General features: G+C 34.7%; 2 protein-coding genes across 3 annotated transcripts; both read left to right on the top strand.

The window, feature by feature from the left end:
* The first annotated feature begins 1,910 nt into the window (after window positions 1-1,910).
* On the top strand, window positions 1,911-4,319 carry LOC133705697 (auxin-responsive protein IAA14). Of its 2 annotated transcripts, none has more exons than XM_062131046.1 (5): window positions 1,911-2,388; window positions 2,761-2,990; window positions 3,129-3,264; window positions 3,742-3,803; window positions 3,976-4,319. In XM_062131046.1, the coding sequence occupies exons 1-5, from the start codon at window positions 2,108-2,110 to the stop codon at window positions 4,011-4,013; spliced, it is 747 nt and encodes a 248-aa protein (XP_061987030.1). In that variant the 5' UTR covers window positions 1,911-2,107; the 3' UTR covers window positions 4,014-4,319. The 2 variants fall into 2 exon arrangements, with proteins under 2 accessions (XP_061987030.1, XP_061987029.1); XM_062131045.1 differs by having other exon boundaries at window positions 3,970-4,319.
* Window positions 4,320-7,077: 2,758 nt separating this feature from the next.
* Window positions 7,078-10,606, top strand: LOC133705515 (protein transport protein SEC23 G-like). The gene is made up of 2 exons (XM_062130769.1): window positions 7,078-8,067; window positions 8,684-10,606. The coding sequence occupies exons 1-2, from the start codon at window positions 7,333-7,335 to the stop codon at window positions 10,343-10,345; spliced, it is 2,397 nt and encodes a 798-aa protein (XP_061986753.1). The 5' UTR covers window positions 7,078-7,332; the 3' UTR covers window positions 10,346-10,606.
* The last annotated feature ends 1,139 nt before the right edge of the window (window positions 10,607-11,745 follow it).

The following is an 11,745-nucleotide window of genomic DNA, read 5'->3' as shown; positions in this document are numbered from 1 at the left end:
TTTCGTATTTCCACTTTTATTATTAGAACTCATTGTTATATATATATATATATATATATATATATATATATATATATATATATATATATATATATATAACACCAAACTAATTTCTTCTACAAGGACTAAAATGGAATTGGATGCGTGTTTTAGTAGTTACGTATAAAAGATTTGAAAGCTTAGCTTTGAATTCATGATATATTCCATCAAGTGTTTGTAAATATGTTACTGATGGTTTCACGTTTTTGTATTTTATAATAAAAACTTGCTAGCGAACCCATCAATAATTATAGTTGATAGATCTAATATTAGGATCATGAATCCACTTTAATCTATCACTTTTATGTAAAATGAAATTAATTTAAATTTTTTAAAAAAAATATTTAATTTTAACTCGGTCAAGTTTAGACTCCCTCACGAATCAATTTTTTGAATCATCCTAATTAATTTAGCTAAGTTAATATAAAATATAATTAAAAAAATTCAATCCAACCTGAGCTTTAATTAATTCAGCAGGTCAACTTGTTGAGACAAGTCATGTTTAATAACCATTAACAATTAGAAAATGGGGGGACATTAAACCAGCGCTGCTCTTAATTTCCATAACGAAAAACATAGGGAATCAGACAGGCTGAGGTTCGTCCAGCAATAATATTGTTGTCCTTGCAATTTGCTAAGCCTGTGTAATATATATATATATATATATATATATATATATATATATATATATATATATATATATATATATATATATATATATATATATTCCCCGGCATTGTATGAATTATCGGTTCATGTGATTACTTGCACATTGGAAGGTTCCTGGCAGAATCTTACCATTAAGGTAAGGGCGTCTATGCATGTCCAATTTTAATGGTACAATGGCATATGAGCCGGTCGAGCATTGTATGCTCATCAGCCAACGGACCCCGTGGATCGACGGAAAAGAATATGAGCATGCATGTACAAAAGAGGGGAAAAAAAAGAAAAAAGAGAGAGAGAGTGAATTTGAAAACCAAAGAAAAAGGTAGTGGAGAGTAAAAAAGACGTAAATCAGAGAGATTATTTGCGTGATACACACACATATACCAAGTGAAACTCAAGCTGAGATGAATTTAATTCAATATATATATATATATATATATATATATATATATATATGCTGCATTTATTAATCAGGAATTCTAGTTCACACCCAATTATATTTAATTTTAATCTTTAGAATCTGGGGCTATGGCAACATGCCTACCTTTACGGATAAAATGAGAAGAATTGAGTTTGAAAACGACTAGAGAAAATAATAGTTATTACGCTGAAATTGATGGGAGAATGATGATGATCACTATGCTCCAGACAGCAAAGAGAAGCCACCTTTTTCTCTCTTTTTTTTTCCTTTTTTTTTATGGACCATTACATAATAAAAGATTCTCCAACGAAATAATTTGTCAGACCAATTTCCCTTTTATAATTAAGTCAAGAAACACCCTTTGCAGTCTCTGAAATATTGTATTATATACACGTAGTCGAATTACTCCCGCGTGTCGAACTATTATCTTCGAAGTAACAGTCTTCTTTTTCTGATCTTGAATTTTATCGATCGATCTTTAATCTTCACTTAATTCATTACTTGAACTGTTGGATTAAACAGTCATATGATAATGGCAAGTTCGAATTCATTAAATTGAAAAGAAAGAAAAAAAAAGGAAAAACATCTCCATTGTTACTGCTTTTGCAGATGGTGGTTGACCTTTAGGGGGGAGATGTATGAAAGAAGACCATTTTGCGGCTCTTGATCAGATTGATTAAATGTTCAAGAATCAACATCACAATCCACCGTCCACGTGTCCACAAACCATGGATAAACAAGTTGATATGACGTACACATGCAGCTATACATAGAGAGAACCCACCCCCTCTCCCCCTCGAAACCCCAGTTATATTATTGTGGTCTCTCTCTAGCTACTTAGCTTGCAAAACAAAGAAGAGGACACGGGAAATTAGAAGCAAGGAGCTAGCTATCAACAGCCCCAGAAACAACAAGCAATAATACAAAACACGTTAGATCTTCCACTAAAGCCCTTCATTGGCGAGCGCGCGGTAGAGAGAAATGGCAACTTCTGTGCTAGGTACCGAGCGGACTGATTTGAACTACAAAGAGACTGAGCTGTGTCTGGGATTGCCTGGTGCTGTTGGTGCCAAGAATGAAGTTGAGACACCTAATAAGGCTACTGGGAAAAGAGGGTTTGCTGAGACTGTTGACTTGAAGCTTAATCTTCAGGCTAAAGAGGGTGTCATGGATCTGAATGAGAATATCAAGAATATTACTTCAAAGGACAAGAACCACCTTCCTGCTGTTACCATCAAGGACCCTGCTAAGCCACCGGCCAAGTAAGTTTTTCTTTTTTATGATTCTTCTCTTCTTCTTCTGGATCTTTTTTTCCTTTCCTGCTTCAATCGTATGGTATATATAAGCTTGTTGGAGAGCAATTACAGGATAGAAGTTGTATTATTGCTGTCGTTTTTATCACAAGCCATCAATTAACCCTCTTTCTTTCCTTTGTTATTTAAAGCTTTTGAAAAAAATTCATCTACATAGAAAATCCTTTTCTTCTAATCCTTAAAGGGATTTTTCTTTTTATTGATCCCCCCTCTCTTGTGTGCACTGGTACTGGTTAGTTATTTTATTTTTTTTGTCTTTGTTTTCTTTCTTTTTTTGGAAATTAGAGATGTAATATTAACATGAGTGATATTGGATTTCAGGGCACAAGTTGTAGGTTGGCCACCAGTTCGATCTTACAGGAAGAACGTTATGGCTCAGAAGAACGCCAGCGAGGAAGGCGAGAAGGCAAGCACTGGCGGCAGCAGTGCAGCATTTGTGAAGGTCTGCATGGATGGTGCACCCTATCTTCGCAAGGTGGACTTGAAGATGTACAGGAGCTACCAAGAATTATCTGATGCCTTGGCCAAAATGTTCAGTTCCTTCACCATGGGTGAGTGTGATTATATATATATATATATTGGCTATCTCATGATGAGTTAATTAAGAGAAAAGGATTCAATACATTGAATTGGATAGATCTAATTAATATTATAGACCCAATAATCATCGTAAAAGTACTTTTTTGAAGGTAATTATGGAGCCCAGGGAATGATAGACTTTATGAATGAGAGCAAGTTGATGGATCTACTTAATAGTTCCGAGTATGTGCCATCCTACGAAGACAAGGATGGTGATTGGATGCTCGTGGGTGATGTTCCTTGGGAGTAAGTTCCTCGTATCCTAAAAGCTCTAAAGCATGTAAAAAATTGATCAAATAATGAAAAAAAAAGAGAGAGAGGCGAGCTTGCAGCTCATTCTGCAATAGTACAACTTTGTTTCGAATGTTGCCACTAGTATTTTTTAAAGTAAATTTACTATACACTGAGCTCAGATCTCGAGTTGATGAACTCTTTTTATGATTTAATTCTTGTAAGTAATTATTCACTCATGAGTCGCGTCCAGTAATATATATATCTAATATATATAAAAAAAAATAGCAAAGTGGTGACAGTACAAATTAGGCATTACATGCACACAAGTTTTAGGGCTTTCCTAGGTCATCCATCATGTGGAGCAAAAAACATATTGGGCAGGTGCAGCAAGAATATTAATGGTTTTTTGTATTGATTTTAAATATCAAGAAAGAAGCAAGAATTAGTTTGAAATTTTATCACTTACATGGTTACGTTGATCTTATGCAGGATGTTTGTCAATTCATGCAAGCGCCTGCGCATCATGAAAGGATCTGAAGCCATTGGACTTGGTATGCATCTAGATCTAATTAATTATCTCATCATCATAACCATTTATAATATTTATTCTGAAAGTAAATTTGTTACTAAATATTGCTTCCATATGTTTCAAAAAAAAAAAAAAAGAGTTAATCATGAATGAGAAGGTATACGACTAACTTAAACTTCATGTCCAAGTTTCAGCACCAAGAGCCATGGAGAAATGCAAGAGCAGAGCCTGAACCTTGTATACTCAATTTATTTAGCTTTCCTACTGAACTCCCTCTTTTCTGCCTTGTATCCATGAAGACTGGGAGACAAGGCACTTGTGCAACGTGGGTGGAGCAGTAGTGGTGTTTCCTGGATCTGTCTGTACTTTTTTTTATTATTATTATTATTTTTGAGGAGATGTGTCTGTATTTTCGTTTGATCGTATATAGATATCAAAGATCTAGACATTTGTAATGGACAAGAAGCAAGAACTTAACCCCCTGTTGTCTGGCATGTTTATTACTAATGGCTTGCGTAATAATTTACCCATTTCTCCATTGTTTGTTGTTGTATTGGCTGCCATAGTTGCCGAGTACGTACGTGTTTTATTCCTTCAATTCAATGCTACTCCTTTTTTTTTCCTCGTAAAAATAGATTCCTTATGCCCTCATTTATTCATAAATATGTGCATGAATTATTATTTTGGAGGAGGGGAGTTGCTTTAAAATTCACGACCCAAGTGCGGGGTAGGGAACAAGAGCATGTGCATGTTGGTGGGGCTTTCAATTATGACCATTAGTTTATGCTATATGTTCATGAGCTTGCGATAAGCAAATATGTCTTTGATTGATATATATTGAATGAAGGTTGTTGAGTTAATTAAGTGGGTGGAATTTTATTTAAAATTATTATTCATTTAAAAAAATATTAAATCCATGTGTTTTTAAATGATTTAAATGTGCTAATACTAAAATAAAAAATAAAAAATATTACCTTTATGTATTTTTTTAAAAAAATACACTACTCCAAGAAGAGATAATAAAATAATACAAAAGAGAGTGTGGTTAGCGACATCTCCATGATGTGTTTTTGTGTTATTTTACTATTTTAATTGAATTCTGTGGGAACACCAACATTAATTTACGTCTATCATTCTATCACTTTCTCTATCTACTAGCACGCGTTTCAAGCAGAAATAAATTATTATTATTATTATTATTATTATTGTTATTATTGTTATTATTTGTGGATCTGTGCATCATGGCAGCCTCATGCATGTTCCTAGAATAATAATTATATCTTAGGGAGATGAATGGACAAATTGTTCCTAAGTATTTTAACCAAGTGACATTAGAAGACAAGATATCCTATAACATTTTCACATGATGCTGCCTCCTATGTATGTATTTGCGAGGAGTACAATTAACCTCAAAATCTACAATACAGCACTTGCACTCTATACGTTGATTAATTAACCTTAATTTCATCTAATTACTAAAAGATGAGAATATATATATATTAGATCTTGGGCTATATATGATGAAAGCTGCAAGCCTTCACTGTGAAAACAATTCCTCCCTCGGGACTCAACTCGATCGGCTAGCCATCAGTAATTAGGTACCTTATTTGGAGAGTTGTAACGGTATTGTAGCTAAAAAAAATAAAGAAATAAAACTAGAAAATTGTTTTCTAGGTGCCCATATCTTTATTATTTTGTATGAATCATGAATTTTATATTCTTTCTCCTCTCTTTATATATATATATATATATATATATATATATATATATATATAACTTGTTAAATATCTTGAAGATCATGAAAGCAGTGGAATACAAAGTCTTCTTTCAAAAGAAAATGTGAATTACTAGAAGGGCAAATAACGTTGCTAGAAATGATGGAAAAAATGGCCACCGAAAGTCTCCCAGTCCGAATTTGCTTGGGCTGCTCCTCGGAATCCTTCCTTCACTATTTGATGTACGTAGAGCATGTCAGTATAAATAAGTCTTGGCCCTGATTTAACAATACTAAAGAAAAGTTTTAGAGATCCAGGCCAGCTCGTTTACAGATTACATTTTTTTCCTCGGAGGAAGGCCCGAAATAGAAATGGAAGAATCGGGGAAGAAATAGAAAAATCGAAATGATATTTTAATTTCAATAATATATTTAGAATACTAATAAGAAATCAAAATGAAATTTAAAATCTTTACTGTCTCATTTTTAAGATGAAAAAGATTAAAGATTTCATTCAGCAATCATTTGCTACTTCTATCCCGAAAAACAAGTAAAGTTTCTCAAATATTTCTTCAAATGTCTTCGATGCATTGTTATCACGACAATATTATTGGTGATTTTGTTTGGATACATGAATTAATATGATGTTTCTGTATTTTTTTTAATTTATTTTTTTAATTATTATGTTAAGTCTTTCACACCTCTTGCTAGCTAAATCTGGCAATTTATTTATTTTGGCAGACCTCATCGTTTTAGATATCCTGCCAGGATTAAAACGTTTATAATATTTATTTTTCTAGAGAATTTAATATTAGTATTATTACAAGATCTTAATACTATTTATTTATTGGATAATAAAGTATATCTTCAATTCAATTTGCTTATCCAGTGAGATTAATTCCGTTCTTATCTTAAAATTACATCCTCTATGTCAATTTAGTGCATCCATGAAAAAACTAACCTTCAAACTCGAGTATATAAAATAAAATAAAAGTAAATATACATATTTAATTATTAGACCAATCACTTAGAATTAAAAAATATATATTATTTAAATTAAACCTCTGATAAAAAGATAGACAAGGGATTTTCTAGTTTAATTATAAGACCAATATTTTAAAATTAAAAATAAATATTATTTAAATTAAACCTCTGATAAAAAGATAGAAAAGGGATTGTCTAGTTTAATTATTAGACCAATATTTTAAAATTAAAAATAAATATTATTTAAATTAAACCTCTAATAAAAAGATAGAAAAGGGATTTTCTAGTTTGGAGAGGGAAAATATTATACAAGCGTTTTTATAGATCAATTTTCTAGCTATTTAAACCTTAGTAAATTTGAAAGCTAAAATTGTAGATATTGTTTTTTTTCTGTTGGATGGCGATTCCTTGTGATCCGCCTTTTTTAAATACAATTTGTGTTTAGAATTGTATTTATATGTATTTAAAAAATATTTTTGATTTAAAAAATAAATATTTTTATTTTAATATTTCTAAATTAGTTTGAAGTGTTATATCAAAAATAAAAAAATATTTTTAAAAAATACCATCAAATACACTGCTAAACCTTAACATTGCTGATCAATCGGCCACTTTTCAAATTCAAAACATTTCCGACCAAACCATGCGATATATTTGCATTTCCTCGACGGACTTTCCCAGCAACCAAACACGACATTACTTCCATGACACAACATCCCAAGATTCTCTTCCATCCTAAATTTACAGACATTTGAAAAAACAAAAAAACCTCTTTACCTCTTAAAACATAACATTCCATGAAATCACCTTGAAAAACCCAAAAGATCGACATTTAAAATCCGACCACCCCAGAATGGACTTCGTTGAATTGGAGGCGATCGAAGGCCTACGTTGGTCGTGGAACGCATGGCCAACTACCAAGAACCAAGTTTCATCCCTTGTAATCCCACTTAGCATCATGTGCACTCCACTGATGCAATCAACTGAGCTTCCGATTCTGACTTATGACCCTCTAATCTGCGCTCGCTGTGCTGCTGTTTTGAACCCTTATGCTCGTGTAGATTATCAGTCTCGCATTTGGGTTTGTCCTTTCTGCTACAACAGGAATCCTTTCCCTATTTCTTATTCAGGTATCGGCGAAACCAATCTTCCTGCTGAACTTTTTCCTACTTACAATACTGTAGAATACAAAATTGACAAGGTTGATTCTAAATTTCGGTCTAATTTGCATTTGGGTTACGGTTGGTCTAATGGCCTTTCTTCGTCTAATGTGTCATTGTCGTCTATGATGTCCGTGGGGACTCCGAGGAGCATTGGTTGTGCTGGTGCTGGTGCTGGTGCTGGTGGGGAGGTCAGGGGATTTGCGGGGCCTGTACCGGTGTTTGTGTTTGTAGTGGATGCTTGTATGGTCGAGGAGGAGTTGAGGGCAGTGAAGAACGAGTTGTTGTTGGTTGTTGAGCAGTTGCCGGAGAATGCCTTGGTTGGGCTAATTACTTTCGATGCAATGGTTAGGGTTTATGATTTGGGGTTTTCTGACTGCTCTAGGGTTGTTGTGTTTCATGGAGGACGTGAGGTTTCGTCAGAGCAGGTACTTGGATTAAACATTCAATTGTAGAATTACTTGAGTGTTTATTAAATTGTTGATTCTAATCTTTTGAAGCTTAGACATTAGTTTCCATGTGCAATTGTATGTTTTAGTGGGTCTTGTGCATATTTATTGGATGCTTCAAAAACGTTAATTTTTATTAAGTGCATTAATTGGGAAGGACTTAAATTTTTTATGACAAAAGGATTACTGTTTTCTGAAATGACTGATAAAAATTTCTGATTAGGAAAGCCAAACTAAGCAGCAGTTTGCTGTTGTGATTTGTGTAGTCTCTTGTGCTGGAGGTTTTATTTTTTAATTAGATGGCTCAAGCTTTATGCTTTTCAGGGACATGCTTGCATTGCTTGAAAGCCGAATGGGATTTGATCATACTGCTTGATCCATACTTGCCTCTAGCACTGTTCGTTCACTTCACCTCTATAGCTTGATCCACACTAGCCATTTTTCCTAGATACCAGATAAGTGAAGGAGTATCATTGTTTTGCATCTATACCACAAATCATCAAAAAACTTTTTGATATGCGCGCCCGTGTGGTTAAATAAAAAATTTCTGTGTTTACTTAAAATCACCGTTTTTCTTTCACCTTGGAACCTGCAGACCCAACAATTTCTGGGTATATACAGCACCAAGCAGCAGCATGGGAAGACTCCAGTTATCCAAAAGCTGGGATTTTTGCTACCTGTATCTGTATCTGAATGTGAGTTCAATATCACCACTGCAATTGAAGAAATCTGTTCTTTAGCTGTAGTCATGCCAGGACATCGCCCTCAAAGGTGCACAGGAGCTGCAATATCAGTTGCACTTGGACTTCTTGAAGGATGCTCAGTGAATACAGGCTCCCGGATCATGGTTTTCACATCTGGACCTGCAACTTTGGGGCCAGGGATTGTTGTGGACTCAGATCTTAGCAATGCCATCAGAACTCATGGAGACCTCATTAATGGTCATGCATCGTACTATACAAAATCCTGTAGCTTCTACAATCAGCTTTCACAGAGATTATCTAATGCATCTGTTGTCCTAGATCTTTTTGCTTGTTCTCTTGATCAAGTAGGTGCAGCAGAATTAAAAGGCCCTGTTGAGAGCTCTGGTGGGTTCATGATGTTAGGGGAGTTGTTTGAGTCTGATCAATTCAGAAAGTGCTTGCGGCAAATTTTTAGTCATGACGAAGAGGGGAATTTGAAGATGTATTTTGACGCAACAATTGAAGTGGTGACAACTAAAGATGTAAAAATCTGTGGAGCGCTTGGACCATGCGTTTCTCTTCGGAAAAAGAACAGTGTAGTCAGTGACCGTGAGACTGGGGAGGGTGGCACCTATAAGTGGAAGCTTGGTACACTAACTAATAGAACATGCATAGCTTTTTTCTTTGAATTATGTGATGAACAGAGGGCTGAACCTGGGTCTGCGTTTTTAGTACAGTTTATAACACGCTACAGGCATGGGAACATGGGAGTCCGGAAGAGGGTTACGACTGCTGCAAGAAGATGGGTTGAAAACAAGTCACCAGAAATCACTGCTGGTTTTGATCAGGAAACAGCAGCTTCAGTAATGGCCAGGCTAGCCATTTACCGAGCAGAGAGATGTTTTGCTCGAGATGTTATAAGATGGCTGGATGACGACCTTATTTGCTTTGCTTCCAAGTTTGGAGACTATATCCAGGAAGATCCATCCTCCTTCCGCTTGTCATCGAACTTTTCTCTTTACCCTCAGTTCATGTATTACTTGAGGAGGTCCCAGTTCATAGATGTTTTCAACTGTACCCCTGATGAGACTGCATTCTTCCGCCTGATGCTGAACCGTGAAGGGGTAGTGGGTTCCCTTATCATGATACAACCTACACTTTTTCAATACTCTTTTGATGGGCCTCCTGTTCCTGTGCTCCTAGATGTTCGCTCCATTTTTGCCGACGTTATTTTGCTCTTTGATTCCTACTTCCATGTGGTGATTCATTATGGGTCCAAGATTGCTCAGTGGAAAAGGCTTGGTTACCACAAAGATCCAAACCATGAGAATCTGAGAAAGCTTTTGGAAGCTCCTGAAATTGATGCACAGCAAGTGATGGTGGAACGAGTTCCAGCACCCAAGCTAATAAAGTGCGATCAACACAGTAGTCAAGCTAGGTTTCTTCTAGCCAAGTTAAATCCATCCGTGACTCAGAATTCAACATTCATAGATGGGTCAGAAATCATACTTACTGATGATTTGAGCTTGCAAGATTTTATAGATCATTTGCAGGCCCTGGCTGTGAAGGGTTAACAAAGAGTAGTGTCGTGTAGTTTTTCCCACGTTTCTGTTTCTTCCACTAAACTACATTACGAGTTGAGAGTTCTTTGTACATAAATTTATCTGAGTCGAGGGTTTTGTTTCTATTTAGAAATAGAAGCACCTTGTATTGGGTACAATGAATATTATTTGTTTGTGCTTTGCAAGCAGAGCTACTCGCATTCTCTTGCTGGCTTTGTTCAATGTTCATAGAGTTTTAGTGGATGTTCGATAGGTTTTGAAGATTTTGCCAAACAGGCTTCCTTTTACGTATTGTTATCCTGTTTTCTTCCTTTGTTACTCCATATCAGTCTCTCGAGATTTTTCAACGTAGGATGACAAGAACCAGAAGAAACCCCGGAACCATACTTCCCAGCAAAGTGCACTCCTTTTCGGTTTCTCCCTTTTGTGTTTAAAAACGATAACAGTGTTCATTGTTTGAAAATTTCAGTACACAGGTTTGAGTAACAACAACTCGAGGCACCGTCTCCAATTAAACATTTAACAGACGAGGGCCAGTTCTAATACAGACGCGCTCACTTCAGCTCGTCTCGCCACAAAACGAGCTGCACAATTCTAAGCCCTTGCGGACGTGCTGTCTGTGAAGCTTGGAGGGCAGGGGAGGGGAAAGGAAGGGTAGGGAAGGGGCTATTTGGTGTTTGCTTCATTGGATTGCAATGTTATCAGAATCGAGCGATTTGATGGAGGTTGAGGATTATCATATGGCAGTTTATGAATCATTGTGGAGTTTTAGAAAGAGAGAGAAGCGTATAGAGTTATTGAATATAGAGAGGAATAACAATGAGCTAAACTCATTAGTTTTTTGTGTGTTTCATCAATTCATGAAGAAGGTTAATTTATTATCAATTTGATAGATTAATCACTTTTATTTTCAATTCCGTTCAATTGAGTATAGTTTTTACCATATGATTTATTATTATCAACTTTAATTTCATTCATGTAAAACGGGCCCACCCTTCCTATCAAATATTATTATTTTTAATTTAGATAAATTACACCCAGTTTATTGAAATTGAGAATATAGATATTTATTTGAATGAGCACAATTTTTTAAACTGCCTTGAGTCATGGTTTTTAATCGGATTATCTCTGATAATCCCGAATTAATTTTTAATTATTTTTTATAAAATAAAATAATGTTATTTTTATTAAAAAAATAAATAATTAATGGATTGCAATTGAATTTTTTATTTGATTAACCTATATTTTTGCTTTACTTTATTTTTTTTTTAAACCTAGCATAATTTCAGTTTTAAATGGGGCTGATTTTTGAAACTTTGTTGAAGAGTTTCATCACCTCCTCTTTAATTGTTCTATTTATCTTTTTAAAATAAATAATAAATAATTAAATAAATCTAAAAGAAATAATCATG

The sequence above is a fragment of the Populus nigra genome, chromosome 10, assembly GCF_951802175.1.
Source record: "Populus nigra chromosome 10, ddPopNigr1.1, whole genome shotgun sequence".
Classification (NCBI taxonomy): Eukaryota; Viridiplantae; Streptophyta; class Magnoliopsida; order Malpighiales; family Salicaceae; genus Populus; species Populus nigra.
The sequence above is the reverse complement of the archived record's forward strand: the minus strand, read 5'-3'. Positions and strand labels throughout refer to the sequence as shown.

Excerpts from the sequence above, each read along its gene's own strand:
- LOC133705515 (XM_062130769.1), top strand. The coding sequence starts at position 7,333 with ATGGACTTCGTTGAATTGGAGGCGATCGAAGGCCTACGTTGGTCGTGG. Across the intron at positions 8,068-8,683 it reads GTGAGGTTTCGTCAGAGCAG|ACCCAACAATTTCTGGGTAT; the intron begins GTACTTGGATTA and ends TGGAACCTGCAG.
- LOC133705697 (XM_062131045.1), top strand. The coding sequence starts at position 2,108 with ATGGCAACTTCTGTGCTAGGTACCGAGCGGACTGATTTGAACTACAAA. Across the intron at positions 2,991-3,128 it reads GTTCAGTTCCTTCACCATGG|GTAATTATGGAGCCCAGGGA; the intron begins GTGAGTGTGATT and ends ACTTTTTTGAAG. Across the intron at positions 3,265-3,741 it reads GTGGGTGATGTTCCTTGGGA|GATGTTTGTCAATTCATGCA; the intron begins GTAAGTTCCTCG and ends GATCTTATGCAG.